General features: G+C 47.7%; 1 protein-coding gene across 1 annotated transcript in view; it reads right to left on the reverse strand.

Annotated features, from left to right (window-relative positions):
- Nucleotides 1-273: 273 nt before the first annotated feature.
- Nucleotides 274-25,946, reverse strand: part of Vps13d (vacuolar protein sorting 13 homolog D) — a 234,382-nt gene continuing 208,709 nt past the window's right edge. The window contains exons 68-70 of the mRNA XM_059255348.1: nt 8,841-8,972; nt 2,246-2,486; nt 274-737 (exon numbers count right to left, since the gene is read on the reverse strand). Coding sequence (XP_059111331.1) covers nt 606-737; nt 2,246-2,486; nt 8,841-8,972 — 505 coding nt within the window. The 3' untranslated portion in view covers nt 274-605. The remainder of the gene's footprint in view (nt 738-2,245; nt 2,487-8,840; nt 8,973-25,946) is intronic.

The following is a 25,946-nucleotide window of genomic DNA, read 5'->3' on the forward strand; positions in this document are numbered from 1 at the left end:
CTGCCTGTAACATGGGTGAGAACAAAGACGGGCGTCATGCCAGTCTCTAGTCCTTTCCATGGTGACTCTGCTTCTGCTCCCGTCTAGGTGATTGAAGGCTCACCCCCGAACACTGACTGCATTTGCAACGCACACAATGTACCCTTCAACTTCCAAACATCTTTCCACAGGGACTCCCCTGCAGGAGTCACGTAGAATTAGTGTGACAGAAGATCCAGTCCAACTTTACATTACTGTACAGGTAACAAACCTTCACACACAGCACAGCCCTGCTCGGAAGCGTCTATATATTTACAAACACACAGTTGTACATATATACATGTTAACAAAATACAGAGCATTCTAAAAATTAGATCCATCTTAATACATTTTTAACGTTATTCAATCAATACTTTTAAAAATTATTTCCCCATAATCTAAAGTAACTCCCTGCCCCACAAACTAATATGGTTTCTGTTTACATTTTTCCCTGTGAGAATTTCTTTTCCCTTGTTCCTTGATATCTCCCCCTAAACCTTCTTCTGGCTTCCATTAACATGAGTCTGGGTGTCGGTCCTCCTGGTTGGGTTCTGTCTGGAGCATCCCTCTCCAGCAGTTGGATGTCCTCAGGAATCCAGCTCCAACTGCTCTTGATTCTCACTGAGTCTTAACATAAGTTGCTGTTCATAGTAGAGGCTCTTTGCATAGTTTATTTCTTGGGATAACTTGACAGCAAGGACCTCCGATTTCACATGCACCTAGGGAGGAGACAAGGATGAGCGCACTGCCCTGAGCGGGGCGGCCAAGCACAGTTAGAGGGCATGGGCAGGATATAGCCATACCAGCTACATAGCAGCTCCCATTTGAGCATCCAAGATTGAGTCCCAGGAGCCTGTGCCTGCTTCACTCTGATCCAACCTTTCACTTTATGCCTCTGGTTACTAAGACTATCACCACCGGCATTTGTGACCCTAACTGATGAGGTTCCAGTCAGAGGTAAGGCAGGGACAATGGAGGGAGCCCCTTATACAAGTCCAAAGCCTGGTGGTGGCCAGCACAGGAAAACAAATCAGCAGCGAGCAAGTGCCTGAAATCTTTCTTGTCCAGCATGCTTCACTGCTAGCCTGCCTTGAAAGAGGGAGACAGTGGTGGCTAGACATAATTGGTGGGAAACTCTGGGGCATAACTTTCAATCAACCAGCTCTAATTTAAGCCAATGATCCAAGGGGCCTGACAAGTTCAAACCTAGTCCAGGTCACTGCTGAGAGAATGGGGAAGGTTGAAGATTCAGAGGAGAGACCCAGCAAGATGGCTTTTCCGGTCTATAGAAAGACCAGAGATGCACACAGCCACTCTGAAGGATGCAGCTTTGGAGATGTAGCAGGACCAACACCTGGTACTGTGGCTGCTTCCTCACACCTGCTCTGTTGTGGGCTCACTGGCCCAGCTTAACAGAGTAAGGAACTCTTCAGTCCAGACACTAGCGCGGGGATTACCCAGGTGGGTTACCTGGGTCTGAGCCCCAGCTTAATAGAGTAAGGAACTCTTCAGTCCAGACACTAGCCCGGGGATCAGGTGGGTTACCTGGGTCTGAGCCCCAGCTTAACAGAGTAAGGAACTCTTCAGTCCAGACACTAGCGCGGGGATCAGGTGGGTTACCTGGGTCTGAGCCCCAGCTTAACAGAGTAAGGAACTCTTCAGTCCAGACACTAGCCCGGGGATCAGGTGGGTTACCTGGGTCTGAGCCCCAGCTTGGGCCAGAGTCAAGCTATGTGGTTGAAGAAATCACCTGCCTCGACTTCTTCTCTAACAGCTGAGGGAAGAGTGGGAAGCGCAGACTGGAAGACACAGAGGCATCTCCATCTAGAAGTTCTGACACAACCCTCCCACCCTGCAGAGATAAATACCATTTTTCTTTACACATTCCTTTTGAGTGTGCTTCACATCACTTCTCCGCATAGATCAAAAGATTGTGGTTTCCTGATACCAGAAAAATAATACAGTGTGTGCTCTGTCACCCTCCTGGACTCGAGGCATCAATCAGCACTTAGTACCATGTTTCAGGGACACAAAACTCTATGGAACATGGTACCAGCTGTGTTGATGGGTAACAGAGGAACAAATGCAAGAGAGCACACCCGGGGCTTCCAGCAGAGTGGGAGCAGAACACTGAGTGCAGCGCCAACCTCCCACTGGAGTCCTCAAGGTAAAGCGGGAGACAGAGCAGGACGTGTCCACGTGAGTGGCAAGGAGCAGCTGTACTCACCATTGGCTTCTGGTGGGACGGGCCTGGGATGGACACGCCACTGCTGGAGTTTGCAGCCTTCTTGGTCACCTGCACATACACCTTCCCATGGTCTTTGGAGACAAGGCAGTGGTAGAGGTCGTCATATTTGACCTCGAGGAAAATGGCCTCTCGGTCTATGTAGTCCCCACTCTTCAGGAAGTACACGGCTTTGGAGGAGATGAGCACACAGTAGCTATCGATGTTCTCCACGGCTATGAAGCTGCGAGGGGAGAGAGAAGAACATGTGATGCTGAGCTGCTCCATGTTGGGGCCAGGCCATCCCTCGATGCTCAAAGGGGCAAAGGCCTGCTGAGGTCTCTGGGGTCTGGAGCCAAGGCTTACCCAGGCTTCCCAGTTACTACAATTGTGCATGTGTGTGGCTTCATTACTCCGGGCCTCATTTGCAAATTTGTATTAGGAAGGACTTGGCCCCAGGAGCTGCTGTGAGGCCTGCATTCACGGCACACTCCTAGCTGTAGGGTGCTCATGAACAAGAGATGTCAGGCAAGAGTTTCAAAAACAGAAACAAATTCCTGTTCTGCAATGGGCTTTGTGGGGTGGTCAGTGAGCTTTTGGATAGCTTATGAGTTAGAGAAAATGGAAGCGGTGCTTTGCTGACAGGACCCGTAACACAGACCAGCTAGGCCATGAGAGGCAACAGTAGGGGCTAGAAGATGGTGAGGGACAGGTTTGCCAGATGTGCACACCTGCATTTACTTCTTCCCTCTGACAGCACTGATAAGAGGTCACCTGACCCCCATCCGGTATGGCCAGGGACATGGGGCTTGAGATACCAATTCCCTCTCAGAACTGTAGTCATGGCTTCTAAGAGACCCAGGCCACTAAGAAACAGCTTAGCTTTGAAAAAGAGAAAGACAAGACTGAGCCCTAAGCACTTTCAGCAGAGTTCACAGGCTGATGTGGAAATGTATGCAGGTCACATCTCTCCGCTCAGCTGTCACCCTGGAAGCCACAGTGACAGCCTTCCCAGCTTGGGGGACGCCTGTATCTTATGCTGGCCTTTCACAGTGTGCCTGGGCATCAGGGACAGCAAAGACACACTGGGTGATGGCAAGCATACTAAGAGCTGACTGACAACAGGCTGGCTGTGAACCTCAGGGTTTTAAATTACGTTTGCTCAGAGCCAAGGCTCTACCTGGTACTGCCACGGACCCAGGTCCAGAGTCGCCTTGGTCCAGCATCACAAGGCATGAAATCCTCAGAGAGGGCAGTAGAAGGCCTGCTTGCTGGTAACCAGGGGCTTTCCTGTCAGACCCAAGTGTGGCTCTGTGCAGGAGGAGATCTCTAGACCGCACTTCACTCCCCTTCCCGCTCCCCCAGCCTGAGTCACCGTCCTTACTCTAGAAGCTTCCCCAAATGCCCTGGCCCTTGATTGCTGACATTTCAACACCTTGGCCTGCCAAAGCACTGCCAGAGGATTCGTTCTGCTTCCTGGCTGAGCATCCTGCCTCTCGGTGGTGCTCTAAGCCTGGGTGTGGTCCACTGTATACCCACATGACTTCCTGAGTACCCACCACCGAGTCAGTCACCCGTGAGGACTTGCTAAGTATCCACCTTGTTCTAGTCCTCATTTTAATTATGGCTCCCATGACAAAAACTGGGGTTTGCTGTTCTCATTTAACTGGTTGGCAATGCTGAGAATGTAGACTTGTAAAGTCTCACTGCCAAAATTAGAAGCGCCCAGCGGCCCTTGGTGCTCAGCCGGCTTAGCACAGCCTCCTCACGTCCCACACTCTGAGAGTCACGGGCCGCATTGCTGAGTGAGGAGAAGAGAGCAAGGGAGCACATGGAGAGCCAGAAAGACAGAAAGAAGAGAGGATATCACGGGGCCAGCTGCAACCGGATGGAAAATGAGGTAAACACACACAACAATTCTGTTCTAGGGCACAGGTGAACCAGCAGTTCAGCCATGAAGGCTGTCTCTGATGCTCTGAGGAGACTCCAAAGGCGGTCAGGAGGCAAGGCGCTAGCTAGCAGGCACACACATTACAACAAGAGCAGAGACCGCCTCTCTAGCCTCCCATTAGTGCGCCACCCTTCAGAGGACTTGGGGACACCCAGAAAGATACATTTATACCCAAGGGAGCAGAGGCTGGTCCTGAGCACACTTCCCAACCTCCCTTCTGGGAGGATGCCATGGCTCGAGTCCTCTTACAGGCTAGGAAACCTAAGGAGGAATGGTGACTCCTGAAAGGCAGACCAACCGCATGGAGAAGGAAGAAAGCTGGGCTAGGCAGGCAAGGAGGGCCCACAAGCCCTCTGGCTAGGTGGCTTGCATTTGGTAGCTCAGTTCCTTCATCTCCGAGGAGATGGTGCTGCCTACCAGCTCCTTCAGTTAACACAAGCCCGAAGGGATCCATGATGGGCAGCACAGCAGCCCTAATTGCCACATCTGCACTCTGGGCCCAGGAGCCCTGCTCAGGCCTGCTGGGGCTGCTGCTGCTAGCTGCATTCACTGTTCTAAGGCCTTCAAACCAAAAGCAGTTAAGAACCAAGGGCAGGGTTGAGAGGAGAAAGAGAGCTGGGCAATGGCTGTCTCCCCATCTTCGCTGAGGCTTCCCCTGCAACTCATTACTCAAGGTCAAGGTTCGGGGTCCCATCAATAGCACTGCTGCCATTCTGCCTGATTCCCATCCCCCAAAATCTGGAAGCCACATCCAAGATTCATTCAAATGGCTCCCGAGCAGCTCCTTCACCCGCTGATCTGATCCCGAACTTGTCACTCACTGTGAGGAGTCGACTGGGGAGGAGAGGGGGGACAAAGTAGAGCTCCCCCCTTTTCTCTGTGTCTGCACACCTGCAGGCCAGCTCTCTACAGGCTCTGCCAACAGAGCAGGAGGCCGCAGCTGGACACCATACTCTGACACCTGTACTTGACTTTCCGCTCTCCACCTACAGCCACTCTCACTGCCGCTGGTCCACGTGGGCTGATGGAAAGCCTCACAGGTTGAGGCTGGGGATTTAGCTCGGGGATAGAGCACTTGCCTAACAAGCGCAAGGCCCTGGGTTCAGTCCTCAGTCTGGAAAAAAAAAAAAAAAGCCTCATAGATGACAGAGGAGGGACACTCCATCTGTCCCCTGATCTGTTGACTCAGAGAGCAGAGAGGCCCTCTCAGGAAAACTAACCATTAGAGGCCCCATGACACATGGCTCAGACTTCTTTTAGGACAGAGACCCTATGTGACAGGCAGTGGGTAGCAAGTGAAATAGTAGAGAAAATCTCATTTTATCCCTTTGTTTCATCCCTCTCCTCCACACAGGTCTACCTGACTTGCTGAGGAACACCACGGAGTTCATATTTGGCCTGGCACACAGTGAGACTTAATGACTGGTCAAGGATTCAGACAACAGCAGTGAGAGGACACTAGGGGGTCTGGAGGAATCTAAACATATGTGCAACACTGGGTGTGGGATGCCAGGTGGCTGTGCTCCCCTCAGAACTTTTATCTGGGCAGCTGGGGAACCGTCAGACACAAGTCTTCGGGTGTCAAACACTCTTGACAGATTAGTTCCTGGCTTGGAAAGTAGAAGCTGGAGCTAGGGCTGTGGCTGAGAGATACAGTACCCATCTAGCCATGTAAGGCCCTGGGATCCATTCCCAGCAAACAAAGGAGGGAGGGGAGGAGAGGGGGGGGAGAGAAGAAGAGAGAGAAGAGAGCGAGAAGAGAGAGCTCACAAAGGGCGTTTCACTAGTATTTGTTTTCTGAACTCTGTTTGATTCTGCTAGCCATGTAAATGAGCTGCTTTCATTATAGGAGAAAGGTGGCATTTTAGCATGCTACTTTGGGCAGGACCCTCTTCTTCAAAAGTCCCCCTCTCTTGCCTCTAGGGGACAAGTACCCAAGGAGAAAACCTGAGGTTTACAAGCCCATCTTGCTTTCTTTCTTATATACTTTTCTGTATTTAAAAACAAAAAGTCTCCTAAACATTACTCTCTGTCTAAACGACGAAAGGCCCCAAGGGCCGTCCTGCTGATGTGGCAGCTCCTGGGCTTCGTGAAAAGGTGAGAATCGCCCTTGGACTTGCAATCTGAATGGGCAACCTTGATGAAATGCTAGAAGTAAGTATTTCACAAAAAACAAACAACAAAAAGACAACTAAAACATGACTGCTGGCCTCAAACTAGACATTGCTTGGAGAAGCTAATCATACAGAGTGTTATTTTAACACCATCTTCCTCCAGGTTCTAGGCTAGGACTGAGAAGTAACGGACGAACCTCCGATGAACCTGCTGTGAGGCCTGAGCAGACTTAATCGGATGTCAGTGACAATCTGTTCAATACTGTTTAATTAAATGGAAAAAACCCACAAAACTAAATGCAACTTGATGTGGGAGATCAAAGTTGAGGCTGCTGTGGTACTGGGGACTTTGTAGGGTTTTCACTCCATCAGGAAGTAATTACACAATATTTTCCAGAAGTAAAACAGTGAGTCTAACTGGAAAAAAATGTGGAAACATTTAGTTAGAACAGTAGAGCAAGGTATTAAAGACCCTTTTAACGGGTTAACTCTGAGGGGAATATGCAAATAATGAGGTCCTTAAACATGTTTTTAATTACAAATGTAGGATAAAAGTCAGAGGCAGAAATCGGCACCCGAGCTTTTCCTGAGAAACCCCTTCCTGCAGACAGATGTCTGGACCACTCGCATTGCCCTGAGGACAGGCTGCTAAGAGAGGACACGCTGAGCCACGTCTGCCAGAGACCCTGCTGACCTCTCCTGTATGCCCAGAAAGACTGAGGTCACATGTCTCCCTCACCACCCACTGGCCAGGTTCCACCCTCAGCTTGGGTGGAGACACAGGGTTTTCATCTTCAAAGTCAAAATTCATTCAGCCAGTAACTGTGCCTAGATCATGTGAACTTCAAGCATTTCATGAAATTGATTTCACCCTGACTCCAGATCTCAGCTCCCTGGCCTGTTTCCAGTGTGTGCACCACATGGGCAGCAGCAATCCCATGGTGACCAGACTATACAGTTTTCCCCTCTTGTTTTCCAGTCTTATGAAATTCTATTACAAATAAATCTTGTAGCAAAGGACCAGGGATGGTTTCGATAGAATAGAGGTAGTCTAGCAAATAATTTAAAATATAGCACAAAAGGATCTATAATTTTACTTAACCTACTCCCCTTTTTTGAGACAGGGATGCCTATAGCTCAACTGACTATGCAAGATGGCTGAGGATGACTTTGAACTTGTGATCCTCCTGCCTCCACCTCCCAAGTGCAAATGCCACTACTTTTGGTTTATGCAGTGCTGGGGATGGAACCCAGGGCTCAATGTATGCTAGGCAAGCACTCCTCACTCCTTACTTAACCTCTGATAGCACTCCTAAATCCCCAGTGACTGGAAACTCATTAACATGAGTTAATACAAATGTTGAACTGCAGCTCTCCCGGCTGAGTTTATCGAGTGATCTGAATCCCAGGCACTGCTCTGGGTTTGGAGGGTTCTCCATTGAGTGGAACACCCTAGCCATCATTGGCTGCCATTCTAGTAGAGTCTATACCACGTCCTACTTGCCTGAGAAATGACTCTCTAGGCCTTTGAGTTGGAGCCCAAAGTCCCATCAACAATGTGGTGTACAGGACAGTCTCAGCCCTCTCAGACTTCAGAAATGGAGATCTAAGTTTCTGTGTTGTTGTTAGGGTGCAGGGCAGGCTCAAGAGAGGAAATGCACTATCTAGAGATGCTCCAATGATACCATGGCAGGACACATCTAAGAAGACGCCATAGCCCACCTCCTATTCCTGGACTTCATTTTCTATGTCCCCATATGTCCCCGCTCAAACAAGATATGAGATGTGAGTTGAGGCCTCTCTGGCACTGTCTCCCAGTGACACTGAGGCCACCCCAGGAGCCAGTCTCTCTCTGAACTCTTTCACCAGCCAGCAACACCAGTGTTCAGATCCTCCCCAGCTTGCCTCACCTTAGAAGATACAAACTACACTAGCACGCTGCTATGCCCCAAATGCAGTCCTCTCACATCTGGTCAAGTCACAGAGCACTTTACATTCTGAGGGTTTCCACAGAATATCGCCAAAAACTGCCATGGCTGCCACATCAGCTAAGAATAATCTCAGTAGCCGCAAATGTGACAAGGTCCTGGATTACTACAAGAGTGACAAAACAATCAAGAAAACTGCATTTCCAGAACATTCGATGGGCAATTGTTTGCTACTTTTGTTTTGTGATTCATTTCACTAGCATTCTGTAGCAAACACTGGATACCAAAGTTTACAGAAATTTTTTATGGGAAAGACCTCTCTTAACACCCCACACACTGGCCTCTCTTTGAGCTGTCTACAGAGAGACTCATACTTCAGAGATGACACAGCAAGGTCCACTCTGGAACAGACTGAGAGCCATTCCCTTTAGTAAAGGCCATTTATAAGAAGTCATATTGACATCCATCAGACATTTAGGACACGCAATCCTTCAGCCTCTCCCAAGGGCTTCATCAGGCTGAAGCTCCTGGGTCACAGGGAAGTTTCTCAGACTCAAAGACAGACAAGGCAATACAGTGGACCTGTTTCTCCAGCCCCCACTCACAACTCGTCTTGGATGTTGTCCGTCAGCTTGAAGAGCTGCTCCTGTCCTTCTGCCTGGCTCTCAGAATATCGAGGAAGCAGCCCCTGGGGGCCAGTGCAGCACCGTGGTTTCCGAACCCTCTGGGCTTGGGTCCTGGAGGGGCAAATGGACAGGAAGAGGTTAAATGTCAAGGTTAAAGGGATCTTCCATCCTCTTTTGGAAAGATGCTGCTTATAGACAGGAGGAAGCTGCAGCGGTTATGTGGTCTCGGTTATGTGGTTATGCCCACTGTGAATTCAGACATCCTTTGGCTACAGGATTATTGGCTCAATCAGCTGACTTCCTTGGCCTTCATCTCATTTTCTGTGTAATGGGCCGGCACAACCTACCTCTTGGCTGGGAGATCATATGAAAAAGCACCCATCAGGCTTGTGCTGGAGAGTATAGGTTACCCATCGCTGCGGCTCTTTCATTATCACTAGCCTCCCAGTGGCCCACACCGGTATTATGTTTTGCCAGGGATTTCTTTGCATTGGCCGCTGGGGATGTGTAGTGGGTTCAGGAGGAACACCAAGGGACCTGGGCTTTACTGTGAACCGCTATGCTGCCAGGCTCCTGAGGGGTGAGCTCAGGCTCCTGGGTAAAGGGTAAGGAATGCAGTGGCCATGAGAGGACCAGTCCCAGGCCACAGCAGCAGTCCTAACTCATGCCACTTGGCTGTCGGCTGCCCAAAGGAATCTGCTTTGCTACGGCTTTCAGGGTCGGCTGCTGTTGTCTTTCTCCACAAACCATAGACAGGGTAATTGATAAATACTTTTTGGTGTTTTCCTAGAAACAGGAGTCCATATTTGTCTTGGAAAGGCAGTGCATACTTCAGATGACTGATAAGAGTGTACCGGGTCTGTCCTCAACCCTGTACTTGCTGTACTTTTTATTATTTGTTCCTGGAACCCACTGAAGCAAAACATCCCTCTCTAGACATACCTCAAAGAGAGGAACAGGAGGCCACACTGAATCAGCACTTCACAACCACGTACTGGTGGTAGTGGAGATGGACTGATGGGGGAGAAGTGTCCTGCAGGGCAAGTCAGGGTAGGACCTTGGAAGCAGCAGTCTGGAACTTGCCACAGGCTATCTGAAGAGCTAAGGTCATTGCAAGTGTTTCTGAACCCAAGTCAGGCTGAGTTCACCAGGCTATGGTTCCAGAAGGTGCCATGGAGGATGTTTGATAGCTGTTAGGAAGCCAGGTCTCCCACCCCAAACAAGTCTCAAATATTTAGTTATGAGTTGTGTTTTTCAGGAGTGATATGGAGACTTGGAGGAGGCGGCAGTGGCTTGCACTGAGGCCTGGGTAATGGGTTAGCTTCATTTACAGCACATACTTACATATTCCTACTATGCTTAGTCTCAATCCCTCCTTCAAGGTTTAGACATATGGATAGCTCTCACCCCAGAGTTCTCCCTGAAAGCAGGGGCGGTGGTGTAGGCATACACTGTGAGTCCACTGAGAGAGGAACTTCGTAACTGCTCACCTATGGATGCTGACAGATCACCATATGCAAGGGGTCCCCAGTAAGGAGCTGGGTGGACTTTTCCAGGTAGCCTGTTCTAGTCTCCTGGCCTGGCAAAACAATTGCTGTCATTTCACTGTCTAGACAGACCAATAACATGTCTTCCCCAAAGTATTCCCATGGTTCTTTTGCCTGAGAAGCTCCTAAAAGGGCCATTGGCTGCCAAGTAGAAGACCAAATATCCCTCCAAGAGGCAGATGGTGAGGGCACTTTCCTACCTCCTTTCAATTAAGCTTTGATTTTCCTGTTACGCTGCCTCTCAACTTGTAGAGATACCTGGGTGTTTACCGATATATTAACTATTAACATTAACTATTCCCACCTCTCTACAGCTCATAAAAATGCCCTGTGAATGTATTTGCTTTGAGATAGGGTCTCACTACGTTGCAGCCCATGCTGGATCGGAACTTACTATATAGCTCTAGCTAGCCTTGAACTGGCTGCTCTGCCTTAGCCTCCCGAATGCCAATTCCCCACTACCTCAGTAAGAATGGCCCTTCTGGAAACATAACTTAGAGCAAGCCAGTCACCTGTTCAAAGGACATCATTGCACTGGAATATGTGTGTGTTTATTGCTTCCATGTGAACAGCACAACCACAAGAAAAAGTGTTTTGTCTCAGCAGCACCTGGCTGCCTGCAACAGAATCTCCAATGTTTGGTGGCTTTCACTGAGCTACAAAGCAAAGATGAGGTTCTGAGATTTGAAAGCTAATGATTATCAGGTACAAAGTGAACTAGTAGAATCTTACCTTTATAAGAGAAATGTCCAGGGTACCTCTGTCTAGTTCACTAGGGACAGCAAAGGAAAGATGTGAAACTGGAACCTTTGTGGACATGTGTCCTATTCCTTACAAGAGACAATCTTTTTCTTAGTGCTTAACTAGGGTGAAGGGGAAACCAACTGTGAACTGCATCCCTCTGAAGGGACCTAAGGAAGTCTGGCAAGTCAAAGAAAGGTAGCAGGCTCCTGCTTGTGAGCTCCTAAAAGTCACACCTCACAGGAACTGTGGCCCAACTCAGAATGGAAGAAAATGTGCCCCATGTTACCAAAAAGTTTAAGTGCACACAGTAATTCCTTGACTCAGTGGCCTCCACTAGAGCCCTTCCTCAAACTTTCTCTCTACTCCCAATATACAATCTTCTAGCTTGCAAACTACAAACCCACAGAAACATCTAGAATGAGCAGGTAGAACAGCTCCCTTGTGGGTCCATCCTTACCATGTGTTATGCTCATCTCCTCTCTGTCTTCCCAGCAGATAGTAAACTACCCTCAATTTTTATGGTCCTCTCTTGGTGGTCTACCAAACACCAAGGGCCATGCTGGACTCAATGCTTAGTGCTCGGGCCTGGAGAAGTACACTGGGATGGTGAAGGATCATTTTCATGTCGCTAGGATATACAGGGAAAAAACCACAGCCTCCCATTACAACCTTACCTCAAAGAGAGGACACAGCTCGGTAAATGAGGGGTTCCCTCACAGAGGGGTGATTTGGGAGTATTCTTTACAGAGGCGGAAAGGCAGAATAAAGACACACTTCCTCGTTCTTCTACAATGTTCTGTCAGTGACTAAAGCCAGTTTTTCTTCTCTAAAACACAACAAAACTTACAAGTTCTCATGTCCAAGTTGGTTAGTTGTGAGCAGGTGTTGGGGGATAGTGTTTAAAGTCATCGTGAGAACAAATATGAACCCAAACTGACTTAAGAGTTTAAAAAAAAAAAAAGATAAGAAAATGTTTTCAAACCCAGGGAAGAGCTGGCAGGAAGGTTACAAAGTGACCTTCACCAGGGAAAAGGAAGCACTGTGGTAGAACTGTTCTCATAGTCAGCAGGTAATCACAGTGTTTGGGAGGCAGGGATGGAAATGGCTACGAGATTAAAGCCAGCCAGGCTACTGAGACTTTGTCTAAAACAAAACACACCAAAAAACAACTAAAACCCAAATCGCCCAAACGTGAACAACAAAAAAACATAGTAATATGTTATATAAAATATGTATCAGTAGAGTCAGACTTATTATTGCACGAGGTCCTAAAAATACATATAACCATACATATATGTATATACGTGTACGCACACACACACATCATGAACTCAAATCACCCTTACAAACACGTGCATCCACAGACAACAGCAATCCTACATTTGTTCTTGCTCTGCGACTCAGGGACTGGTGTCTAGTTTTACAAGACTGACTATCAAGTCACTGTCCTGTGTCCCAGTGAGCCGAGCATTGGGAAGAGGAATAGGATGGCTTCCTCTTGCTCTGTTCGGGGCCTGCCACCATCACTGGCCTTTTTCTTTATTTCAACAAATACAATACACAGCCCCGCTGCTGACCACAGCCTGGGTGTCTTCTGCATGCAGACACCCATTCCTTCTCTCTGGCACAGCCCCAATTCTGAATCTCGTGTCTAATGCCCATGCTTTTCGTTCTTAGGCAGTCTTCCCACACTTCAAAGCATGTTCTGACACACTAGTGCTGTCCATAGCTTATAATCATGTTGGGCCTATTGAAAGAATTCAGCCATTTCCGTGGGCAGCTGGACTTCACTTCCGTCTGTTTACTAATACCCTATGGCGTGAATGTCTACAACATACCTGAGACTGGCTAAGGTTTTGGTATTATAAGTGATGTGGTTATCAACATGCTGGTGCACGTCTCCTGGTGACCTTTGGATTTGGATATACACAAACACACGCATGCATGCACACTTTCTGCCAGATTTCAGGAATCAAAAGTTTGCCTAAGAGGAGAATTTGAGCGACCTTTAAAAGGGGCAAAACCACTTTACACTTCTGCCATGACACAGATGTGAAACTGGAACCTTTGTGGACAATGCTAGGTACTGTCTAGGACAGCTGTCTAACATGCTGTCACTGGCCACATGGGTACTGAGCATGTGGCCAGAGCCACAAAAGAACTAAATTTGAAATTTACTTTTTTTTTTTCCATTTTTCTTTATTAAGAAATTTTCTACTCACTCCATCCACATGAGAACCTGTCTCAAACAAAGGAAAGGAAAATCAGGAGTGTGGCATAATCCCAGCACTCAGGAAAAGGCAGGAGGATCAGTAGTTCAAGGCAAGCCTCAGTTAAAAGCAAATTAAAGGCCAGACTGGACTACATGAGACCCTGTCTCAAAGGTTCAAAACAAAACAAAATTCAATTGATTGATACATCTGTTGTATCTTGGAAAATACTGAGCTAGAGTCTATTTAAATTTTATGTTTATTTATTTGATTATTTATTTATTGTGGAGGGGTGCATGTATGCCATAGCGTATGTGAGGAGGTCAGAGGGCAGCTATTGGAGTCTCACTGTGAGTTTTAGAAATCAAGCTCAGGTCCTCAGGCTTGGGCAGCAAACATTGTATCTGCTGAGCCATCTTGCCAGCCTGGGCTAGATTTTTCAGCCTGCTGCTGGAGTGGGTATAAAATGGCCTCAGCGCTTTCTCACTCCATCTCCTCCCTTCAAATGAAAGAATAATGGTGTCCTGTGATGGCTTAGTCTCAGCTGTCAACTTGACTACATCTGGGAATCAACTAAAACCCAAGCTGCTGGGCACTCCTGGGAGGAACTTTCTTCACCTGATGATTGGAACAAGGAAGACCCACCCTCAGTGTGGGCCACACCTAATGGTGGCAGCTCACATGAAAGGCTATGGATGAAGGAAGCTTTGTGTTTTGCCTGCTTGTCCCCACTCTCTCTGGCAAGTTCATCTATGCTGTTGAGGCTGATTCCAATGTACTCTGAAGACCAGCAGCTCTCCAGGAATCCTTTAGATTTGGACAGCAGAGACATTCAGCATTGTGGACTGAACAACTACCAGACCACAGCCTATAAGCTAGTCCGCTTATATCTGCACATTCAATTCTACCAGTTTTGCTTCCTTAGAGAAGCCTGACTAAATGGTACCCATAGGGCAGTAGTGTGGCATTGGTCCTCGGCATGAAGGTCAACATTGAAACTGTTCTGTCACCCCACTGCTAACTGTCATGATGCCACTTGAGCAGTGTCTGGCACCACATTAAACAGGAAGTGGGAAAACCTCCTCACTCACCTCTCTTTGGTTAAGTGCTTCTTGACCGACATTGAGAACAAGAGTCAGTTTGGTGTGTGCAGCATCTCTGCCTCCGCAAGCTTTTGTTTAGCCAAAGGTCTGCGGTGCACTTAATTGCTGCCAGCTGGGGACTGTCGGCCATTTTAAGCCCTCAGCTGCTGTGGTTTATAAATTTCACAGCATATAGGAAGAAGCAGCCCTTCCAGTCAACCAGCTAATCCAAAATGTCAGCACCAAATGAACTTGAGCTTTGAACTCCATGAAAATGTCAGGAGGCGGTGATACACCATGGATGCCTCTTCCCCCAGGGAAGGGGCTACTCACACAGTGGCTGATATACTGCAGATACCCACCCAGGGAGAGCTGTCCATGAAGACTCACTTCATCTGGCAGGGGCTATTTGACAGATACTGGGGGCCCCAAACCAAAGATCAGAGCAATGAAAATAACCTGTGTCACAGTCTTGAAGCAATAGTAAATCCAAACAAGGTGGCGGGCACATCTAACCAGTTCCACTTGGTTGATCTTGCCTTTCAGCCTGAGGTCAGCAGTTGGCCAGGCCACGACTTGTTCTTTGCTTATATGATGAGTAGCTGTGTCACAGTTCTGTTAGTTGGAGACAGATGGTTGTGTACGTCCACCCCGGCATGGTGCAAGCTGATAGCTGGTTGAGAAGTTTGTCATGGTCAATGTCTATCAACCAAATGACATCCACAAACCATCAGTAAAGGAGTAGACCGTGACACCCAAGCACAGTAGATGTTTATGCAATGGAGGGCTGCCATCTAACTGGGGGTTGTACATGCTGACCTCTGTGGAGTGATGGATGATGCTTACATTATTATATATTTGAGCCCACAATTTTTGTTTTCACTAACTATCTTACTGTTATGCAGTCTGCTCAACTAAACACAAATAATTAGACTGAGAACAGAAGGTTGGCCCAGATTCTCTAACACTGGCTGTTCACTGGTAACAGCTACAAGGTATCGGTTCTTAGCTGAATGGCTCCATCAAACATTTATCATTGTTCTGAATGGAACCAAACAGTCCACCTGAATGGCACCACCTTGCACTGGAGAGCCCAATTTGGTTAAAACGCACTCTGATGCTCACTGCTGTACAGTGTCTGGGGTCCAGAAGACCTCTGACCTGCAGCTGTCTCCTCTCTGCCCCATGAATCCATTTCCAAAGACTGAGGAAAATGCTTCTCCTGGACAAAGATTCCTCACTCCACTCAGTGTATGCCTGGTGAGAGACGACACTACGTGAGTGTGAAAATCTCTCAAATCTGACCATTTCCCATGAGGAAATGCCCCACCAATAGTTAAAGGCAGATATACCACCACCTTTTAGAGGCTACTCACAGATAGCAACCAAGCTTTGGCTTATTGAATCTTGAAATGGGAAAACGATACCAAGTATTTCCTGGGATAATTTGGATTTTGGACACATGTGTCAGAAGAGATTCAGTCTTCCTGGAATTACTGAGTAAGCATTCAAATTAAGGTAGTCAGAAAAACAAACCTGCTCAGAGGCCTGGGAATGGCCATGCCTCCCTCTGGTTCTCAAGCTTGAAGGGCAATTCCATTATTTACAAACTGTTTCCTCATTTATAAAACAAAGCTGATGATGGCAGGATGGCTCACTGGGGAGAAGCACTCACTGCCAGGCCTGACAACCAGAGTTCAATCCCCAGAACCTACATGTGGAAGGAGAGAACCAACTTCCATAGTCCACCGTGGTATGTACACCCTCATACCACATGCACATACACACAGAGATGCAAATTAATAAATGTAACAAAAAATTAAAATGGAGCTGATAGTAGGGCTGTTACTAGTAGTAAATAAGTCACTGAATGCTTAGTGCTTAAGAGTGGAGGCTGGGCTATACTACACACTGCACAGAACAGCACCCAAGGCACAGAGGAGGGCCCTAGCCCAGACAGACGGGCCAGGGGAGGCTCACAGCTTGCCATGGAAGTGCTTCCCATTCCCTTTCCTGCTGACATTCCACCGCGCTCCCTGGAGCTCTGAAGTCATGTGTAAGGCAACACACAAACTCCCATACCATACCATTGCCACTGAAAATGGGGGGAGATGTTGACTCAAGGAAGCATAGAAATCCTATTTATATTGTTAGGTGTTAGCAGTCCAGCAGGGGCTATTTCCTGGACTGGTTTGCACCCATCAGTGGGGTTCACACCTGACTTGTTTATAGGGGTCAAGGCTCTCTGTAATCTCGTGCATTTGGGGACCCCATGACACTGTGACCATGACAGCTGGTAGGACTAATGCCAGTAGACATGCTGCTGGGACTTCAACAGGAGGACAAAGACACTCCAGACTTTTCTCTTGGTCAACTGCCTCCAGGGTGAGACTATCTGTTTAATTCAGCTGGCTGAGGAGGGCCCAGAAGGCTCACTTTATAATGAATTCAGCACAGCTGGGAGCTCTGGAAAAGGTTCCCCAAATGTCATAAATCTGTCTGCATTCTGAGGTTGCTTTACTTTATAAAACGACACACAACTTTGAGGATCATTACAGGAAAGGGGCACTTCACAACCAAAGGCTTTGTATTCTACCAATGACAGCAAACCAGAATCCAGTGCTTACCAGAATCACAGTCCTTGCAAACCTGTCACTCTAATGCTAACTCCAGGACTGTTTCCATGAGCCAAAGCTGAGTCTGTAATGCTAGGGACAAAAAGCCGGTTTTCAGACAATTTCTGACAAATGACGACATAAGGTAAAAATCCAATGGAAGAAATTCCCTCTCAAAAGCTGATCTCTTTTGAGACCAGGGTGGCACAGAGATGAACAAGGGCTGGTAGGGAAAAGACAGACAGAAGGATACCCTCAGGATAACTACTCAGTTGATAACACCGACATGAAATATCACACACACACACACACACACACACACACACACAGCACATAGTAGGACTCATAAAATTAACTGTCCAGCACCTGCCTACACTTCCTCAGAACAAATAAGTCAACTTAGAATTCCTAAATGTGGCTGGGCACAGTGGCTTTCACCTTTAATCCCAGCACTTGGGAGGCTAAGGCAGACAGATTATCAAGTTTGAGGCCAGTTTGGACTACATAATGAGTTCCAGGCCAGCATGAGCTACAGTGTAAGTCTTTGCCTCAAAAACCCAAAACCCTGCCGGGCAGTGGTGGCCAACCCCTTTATTCCCAGCACTTCAGAGCCAGAGGCAGGCAGATCTCTGTGAGTTCAAGGCCAGCCTGGTCTGCAGAGCAAGTTCCAGGACAGCCAGGGCTACACACAGAGAAACACTATCTTGGAAAAAAAACCAAAAAACAAAAATCAAAAACAAAACAAAAGTCAAATCCTTGTTGGGCAGTGGTGGCACATGCCTTTAATCCTAGCACTTGGGAGGCAGAGGCAGGAGGATTTTTGAGTTAGAGGCCAGCCTGATCTACAGAGTGAATTCCAGGACAGCCGGTGCTACACAGAGAAACCCTATCTTAAAAAACAAAACCAAACCCAAAACAAAACTCACCCCAATGCAAAAGTGTAGTATTTATAGTTTCATTGTGACAAGCACTAATGTGTGTGTATTGGGGGAAGGCTGTGATGTGACTCCCCATAAGAGTGACTCCTAAGGAGCATTTCCATTGTTGTTGGACACAAGAACATTTCCTCTGCTCTATTCAAATACTAATTTCCTGAAATAATGTCTGTAAAGAAGCAGTGCTAACCACCCAACATTCAATAAATTACAATGGACATACAATTCTTAGAGCTGAAATGATCTCAGGATACCACCTTTAGGAAAATTCATCATAGCCAAGGGCTTACGAAATACATGTATATCAATGGCAATTCACTTTCTCTAAATGCAGTTTGCAATATAATCTCTCCCTGTACATCCACTGCTGCTCTTGAGCTCCCTGCCCCAGGGTCTCCTTCGGGGGCAAAGCCAAGCAGACATGGAGATGTTACAGCTCCGGGAGGGCTTGCTGGTAGTTTGCTTACCCCTTCAGGACTACCTGCTGGCTCAACCTAGGGGTTTCTCACGACCTTTTCCTGTCAAACAGAGGGGAGAAGGTGGGAGGCGGGGACAGCAGGAAAAGAGAAGGGACGGTGGGAAAAGAAAGAACTCTGAGGGAATGAAAGCTGTCCAGGCATCCAGGCCCCCCAGCTTCAGGTCTCACAGCTGAGCTGCAGGGGACAGAGGGAGAAAGGAAGGTTCCAGGTGTACCTCCTTCCAGCCCAGACACATCTGAGATGAATGTACAGCTCTGAAACTGTAGGAGCTGGTACAGAAGGGCCGGGTGAGCAGAGAAGGCTGGTTGGCAGTAGGGCCTCTGGAGCCTGAGCAAGGGGAAAGCTGGGAGTTAAGAACGACCCAGGAACCCCTGGAGCACAGGAATGCTGGACTTTCCATTGTGGGGGACACAAGGAAGCTCCTGACCCAGGTCACATGCTCCCAGAGGGTAATTGGCAGCTTTGGGGAACCATGCAATGTCTGCATTTTCCCAAGAAGGAAAAAAAAAAAAAATGGGCTCAGAAGCCTGGCAGCCACTCTGGGTCCAGCTCCTCATGGGAAGTCAATGGTATCTTGACACTCAGATGGTCAATGGCTCAGAAATGTCTGACTTGGTGATCAAGTCTCTGAACTCATTCAAACACCAAGGAAAGGCCTCCTCAGGGTCAATTCCTTATATAGCACATGTGATATCAGCCCATGCTTTAGGTTTCTTTGATCTTAGGGACAACCAGTCACCTCTGGTCCCCATGTCCTTCCTCATCAGCTGGATTTCTTGCTGTTGATCCTTAGGCTTATCCTATGGCTGAGCTCTCACAGAAGCCAAGGCCACCTCCAGTCAGCCATACCATCTAAAACCAGAGATGGTACTCTGTCTCAAAACTTGTGTCTGCCTGGCTCTGATCCATCAGTCCAATGTCCTCAAGACTACCCTCGTTTTTCATATCAAAGAAAAACCCTCTCTTTGTTCTGACTCTTGCTATAGGGCCAGGCATAAGCCCCTGCAGGAAGAAGTGAAGGAGAGCAGCCACGTGTTAGAATGCAGACTGGGTTCGGCAGTGTTCTTTCTAGACATGAAGCAAACAGAACAGAGCTGGCATCTTGGCCACACCCTTTGATCCCTCTTTGAGGGGCTCATTTCTGCCTGGGACCAGGATGTCCCACCTGTGACAGAGAACATTCTTTATTTGGTGATAAAACAATCAAGCTGTCTGTTAATTATGTGCTGCCCGGTGTTAACATGAGCTGGGCTGACTGTCATAGTCCATCAACCCTTGGCAAACTGGTTTGTTTGGTCTGGACAGCAAACAACATTCCACACTACTGGATTTTTTTTCTCTCCCAGATCCCCTGCAGCCTTGTCACCCCCCCAAACCTTTTTAAAAATTACAATCTGTTCTGCTGTCTCAGGTTACAGCCTGTAAACAATAAGCAACGCTGATGAAATGCAAAAGGCTGAAAATCTGTAAAGCAGAAAGGTCTGTGGGATGTCCTCCATCTGTGTCACATTAAACACGCACTCAACAGATCTGCTGAATCCTGTCGAATCAGGGCCCCATAGGTGACACGGGCCAGAAGGGCTCTTATGCTGTAAGCCACAGCAGGGCTGAAGGCCACTGGACACAATCAAGGAGGGGTGCAAGGTGGCACTGGGGGAGGAGACCGGAGCTCCCTCTGCAGATTCGGCTCTCCAGCCTGCCTCTGTCTGGTTTGTGCATGCTGCAAACTGGCGGGTCATGAGGGAATGGCCGCTCTGCCCTTTCTTTAGTCCTTGGTGGTTCAAGTAATTAACAGGTTTTCGTTGACAAGGTGACTCATTTGAAAGGTTGGCTCTCTATACATTAAAATGACTACAAAACAAACAAGCAAACAAGCAGAACAGAAGGAAATCAGGCTACTGTAGATGACAGTTGCTATGTTTGACAAAATGAAACTCATTTGGGTTGATCCCTCGCACTTTACACACAGGCATACAGCGAGACCCATGACACACACTTGCTCTCTTGTGAGAAAAGTGTGGAGCATGAGAGAAGAACTGGCATGTTTGGGGTTTTTATTGTTTTGTTTTTGTTTTTGTTTTTTCGGTTTTTCAAGACAGGGTTTCTCTGTGTAGCTTTCTGAGCCTGTCTTGGAATTCGCCCTGTAGACCAGATTGGCCTTGAACTCACAGAGATCCACCTGCCTCTGCCTCCTGAGTGCTGGGATTAAAGGTGTGCACCACCACCGCCCAGCTTAATTGGCATGTTTTAAGCTGTGGGTGACTCAAACACAATGAAGGGGTGTGTATATGCCCCAAGGCACTGGGAAAATGCCCATGCATCATGTATGTTTGTGGCACTAACTCTCGCACATGCATTTCCCATCAGCCTTAGGTGAGAAGACACCAGGTTGGGACTGGGCAACTGGCATGAGGGGTAGGGCTGTGGCTGGTGGTATGAATGTTTTGACTGAATCCCAAACACTCCAGCCTCACACTGCTCCTCTCAGGAGGTATTCACTAATATTTCACTTTATGGTAAAGACAAATGTGTCTTCCTGGAAGTGGCAAACTTGACCAAGGGTCTTTATGATTCCCTTGGACTCAGTAAACTTACTCGATATAACATTTGCTGAAAAGACTCTCAACACGTAGACTCCATCACTGTTAGGCATATGGACAGCATGAAGAGATAGATACCAGAGAAGGTAATACTGAGAAGCTTAAAACCAGGAAGGTACAATTTACATTCTTGCCCTTCCGTGTGTGTGTGTGTGTGTGTGTGTGTGTGTGTGTGTGTGTGTGTGTGTGTGTTATGTATGTGTGTGTGACTGTCATACGGATATGTGTGCACACACATTGTCTTCCTCTGTTGTTCTCCACCTTGATTTTTGAGGCAGGGTCAATCACTGAACCTGGAGTCATGGTCTTGGCTAGCTGGCTGCCCTACAGGCTTTAGAAACTCACCTCCTCCCAGTGCTGAGATGACAGGTATAGATGCTGCAGGTAGCTTTTACACTGGCCCCGGGGATCTGAACTCAGGTCCTCAAGCACATTACCAACAAAGCCATCTCCTCAGTGCCCAGGTCTACATTCTTTTTAAATATTTATTTGCTTTCTTATATGTGTGACAGTATTCTGCCTGCATGTATATACTGCATAATGCCTGGGACCCACAGAGGTCAGAAGAGGGTGTCAGATGCTCTAGAACTGGAGTTATGATGGTTGTGAGCTACCATGTAGGTGTTAGGAGCTAAACCCAGGTCCTAGGCAAGAGCATCAAGTGCTCTTAACTTCTCAGCCATCTCTCTAGCCCCACATTGTGTAGTAAGGGCTGCCAGAGAGTCAATCTTAGATAAGTCAAGTTGCAAAGAAGCCTCTGAGGCCAGCCAAACAGTCTAAAAGAAGCAGAAACCAACTGAACTGCCTGGAAAGGACACCTCCAACCTGTTGAGCTGCTTGCAAGGTGTGCAGTACACTCTAGGTCCCAGCTTTTCTGCTGGGCTGGATTTTGGTAACATAGCTGTGTTTGAGCCATTTCTGCTCCTGTAAGTAACCCCCCAAAACTCACTGGTCTGTTGTGAGCTCTCTGTCTGCGGTGAGTAGATGTGTGTGTGTTGTGTTTCCCCAGGAAAAGTCTGTCACACAGCACCCCACAGTCTATATTCTTGATGACTACAGAAGAAGCCTAGACCTTGTATCAGCAGGTGAGTGAGTGCAGGAGCTAGTGGGAGTGCTATGCACTATGGAGGCTTGGAATGGCATGCTACAGCATTTTGGGGAAGCCTGGCATCAAGCAGGAGCCTGCTGTAAGGCCGGAAGGAACAGACTGTAAACAGATACTTAAGAATAGAAGGCAATAAATAACAAGATTAAAAAACAAAACAAACAAACAAACAACAAGAACCAGTCAACAGGTCACAGCCCACACAATCAAACCAGCTGCCAGCACTCACTTTTTTAGAGTTGTAGCAACTGGCGTTACTGCAGGCAGAGGGACAACATGCTTTCAGAGCCGTGACAGAGACTCCAAGGCACATGGACAGGATCTGCCAGCAGCTAAGCTACATTTTATGAACATCTAGAAGGAGGACAGGCACTTACATTGATGAGGGGCATGCCTATTGTTGGGAGAGTGGAAAGAAATACAGCAAGTACACTAAGGAAGAAGGAATACTTGACTTCAAGAGGTTTACTTTTTATTTTCTTAAAAAAATACTATTTCGGTTGGGGATTTAGCTCAGTGGTAGAGCGCTTGCCTAGCAAGCGCAAGGCCCTGGGTTCGGTCCTCAGCTCCGGGGGCGGCGGGGGGGGGGGGGGAAGAATACTATTTTGTTCTAACAGCTTCTTTAATCATCTCTCAGATATCTGCCCTCTCCCCTCTTCTTCAAGACAAGGTCTCTCTCATGTAGCCCAGGTTGGCTTCAGACTTTCTATGTTGCAGAAGATGACCTTCAATTTCTGATCCTCCTGCCTCTATCTGGGGTTACAGATGAGCACCGTGCCTGACTTTTGCAGTGTTGGGACTCAAACCTGGGCCTCTATGTAGACTAGGTAAGCCCTCTACCAATGGCACACTCCAAGGGCTTTAAAAAGGATTGGGACAGAGATTATGGAAAATAACCCACAAATGGAGAAATGGAAATAGCCAACAGAAACACAGGAGATGACTGGGCATGCCTAGCTCACACAGAAGTATAAGCAACAGCAGCATTGGGACACTTGGCTCTGATTGGCAGGCTTAGAAGATCAAGCCTGCTTCTTCCTAGGGCATCCAGCACAGCAGCTACCCCATAAAAGCTGAGACTCACGCTCTGAATGAATGAGCTGGAGAAATGGCTCCACTTCAGCCCCATGGGTCAAGCATAAACTGCTTCACCTTCCTCAGAAGCAATCTGTAACGTGTCACTACAGAAAACACACACTTCAGTCCAGCAATCAAGCCTTTAGGAATTCATCCTGAGGACAGCGTTGTGAGGAAAGTTACAGATGACACTTGGAATGTGAAAAGCTGCAAGTGTCTATAATGGGCAAGGAAGTATATTATGGAATATTTACAATATATTACATAAATATTCAAAATAACTTGCTTTTGGAATGGAAAGGTATTTTTAGGTGAACACCAAATGTTTGTACTTGGGGCTGCAGGTGCAGCTTGGTAGCAGAGCTAGGTTTAGTTAGGACATTTGAGCCTCCGCCAACACATACGCCCCCCCACACACACCTATTTATGTAACATTCATATATATATATATATATATATATATATATATATATATATATATATATATACACACACACACACATATATATACATATTTGTATGTCTACGCATGTGTACATACAGACATGCAGGCAGGTGTCTGGTGGGGTTATATTAGTATCTTTTTGGTGATTATTAACAGCGGGTTGGTTACACTGGGTTCTGCTCATTCTCTTGAGACAAGGAGGAGAGAGGATAACAGCACCTGTCTTAGTGGCTTGCTGCAGAGATCAAAGAGCTAACTCAAACAGTAGTTCCCCAAACGGCAATGTACATATATTGCATGCTAATTTACTTAAACACTAAAACTATGTGTTTTTTTTTAAAAAAACACACAATGATTCAGAAAGCAGTTGAGTTCAAACAGCAAAATATCTAAAGTACACTCACAGTGAAACCACAGATGAGTCCAGGTTTCCACTGTAATAACTGTACAGCATGTAGGCTATGTGAGGTGGGGGAAGGAGCTGCTGGATGGCTTTCTTCTGAAGAAGGGGCACTCAAAGGGGAGTAACCATCACTCCTCATGTCCCCTCCTACAGTCTGGCCAGGTATGTGACTTTACCAAGCTGCAGTTGCCTGCAGGACTCCTCTGTGGCCCAAGAACAAACTTACTTTCGCAGGACTGTCTCACTTTCTGACCCTGAACGGCGGGAGAGAGTCTGTTCCTGCTTATGGGAGCAGCAAGCTCAGAGTAATGTGCTCTGACAGAGGAGCTAGAGGTGTTGGCAGGCCCAAAAGGGGCCTGGGTACACATGGTACAGTCATTAAGGGGTCCCCCAGGTAAGACATGCATTGCAAATGCATGCTGTAAGAATGGGTAAGAGCACATGCAGCTTGCCTCAACCCACCAGCAGTCTCAACCCACCAGCAAAGAGAGAAGTGACATCTGGAACTGGTTTTGAGGCTCTCTGGCTGCAGATCCATGAGACTGAAGGGGCTTATGGCTGTCCCTTCTGATTCTCATCAGGGCAAGGCAGAGCACGAGCCAGAAGACAAGCTGGTTCAGAGACCAAATCAACCTCACTTTGAAATGCTCTTCACTCCCGACCTCCTTTGAAAGCAGAATTAATGGTCCACGTGGAAAGAGATCAAAAGGAAAGATAAGGGATTGGGTCTCCCCAGGTATATTTTGAGGTTCCATAAAGATCAGATGCACCCCTGGGTCAGAGCTGACACCAAACCTCCCCAGCGCCTGTCCTCTTAGGAGATTAAGAGCCCGTGAGACTGAATTCATTTGGATTGTTGGCCTGCGGAAGGGGTGGGGATTGCCTCTACAGGCCTGGAAAAAAAAAAAAAAAAAAGCACCCATGCAAATTGTGTTAAAAACGTGTTAGGAGCCAGAGAGACCGGGGGGGGGGGGGGGGGGGGGGGGGGGGGGGCTGGGTAAGATTCTAAACCCTGCCAGACAGATGGGGCAGGAAGCAAAGTCTCCCAGATCTGGTGCCAACCACTGCTCACACCCAGCATGTGCCTTTCTAATTGGTTCCCTGTGCATGGGCACACAGGCTTGTGAATAAGACAGAGGTGGGCCCTGCCCTACTGCCCAGGCCTCCCTCAGCAAGAGGCAGGCAGGTACAGTCGCGCCGCCTCTGATAGCTAACAAGGGGCACAAAAGCTCTGCTCCCACCTCTCCCTGAGACTGAGGGTTCCTTTTTCCTTCTGGACCCCGGCACCAACAGCAGAGAGTGAGGGCAGGCATGTGGCTGTCCAGTGACCAAGTTCCTTGGGGGAAGGAGGGGCACAAGCAAGCCTAGAGCAGCTCTGCTGCTGACAAAGGGTGAGTCACACGGGAGGTCAGAAGTGACTCTTCAGTCTTAGCTCTTCACAGCTCCCTTTCCAAAGGATTGCTCAGACCAGGGAGCGGGGACCAAGCTTCCCTCTATGTGGCACATAAACCATTGAGGACTTTCTGGTGTTCTGACTGCAGATTTTGCAGATAAGAATCTCTATAAACCCTAGCTAGCATCTGGCTAAGTCACGGCATCTTCAGTGATTATTAAACAGAACCACAGAAATCCAAAGAGCAGAAGAATTTCTTCATACAATCTGGCCTCACATGCACGGTGAAGAGACACATGCACTTTAGGGTTAGCAATAGTGTAATGGAGTCCAGATGACAACACCCTCCATGCTGGAGTCACCACCAGAGCCTCCTGAGGCCTTCAGAGCACCTTGACAGTGGAAGCATGACTAACAAAGGCCCCAAAAGTCTCAGGCTGGCTGGCCACG

The sequence above is a fragment of the Peromyscus eremicus genome, chromosome 2, assembly GCF_949786415.1.
Source record: "Peromyscus eremicus chromosome 2, PerEre_H2_v1, whole genome shotgun sequence".
Taxonomy (NCBI): domain Eukaryota; kingdom Metazoa; phylum Chordata; class Mammalia; order Rodentia; family Cricetidae; genus Peromyscus; species Peromyscus eremicus.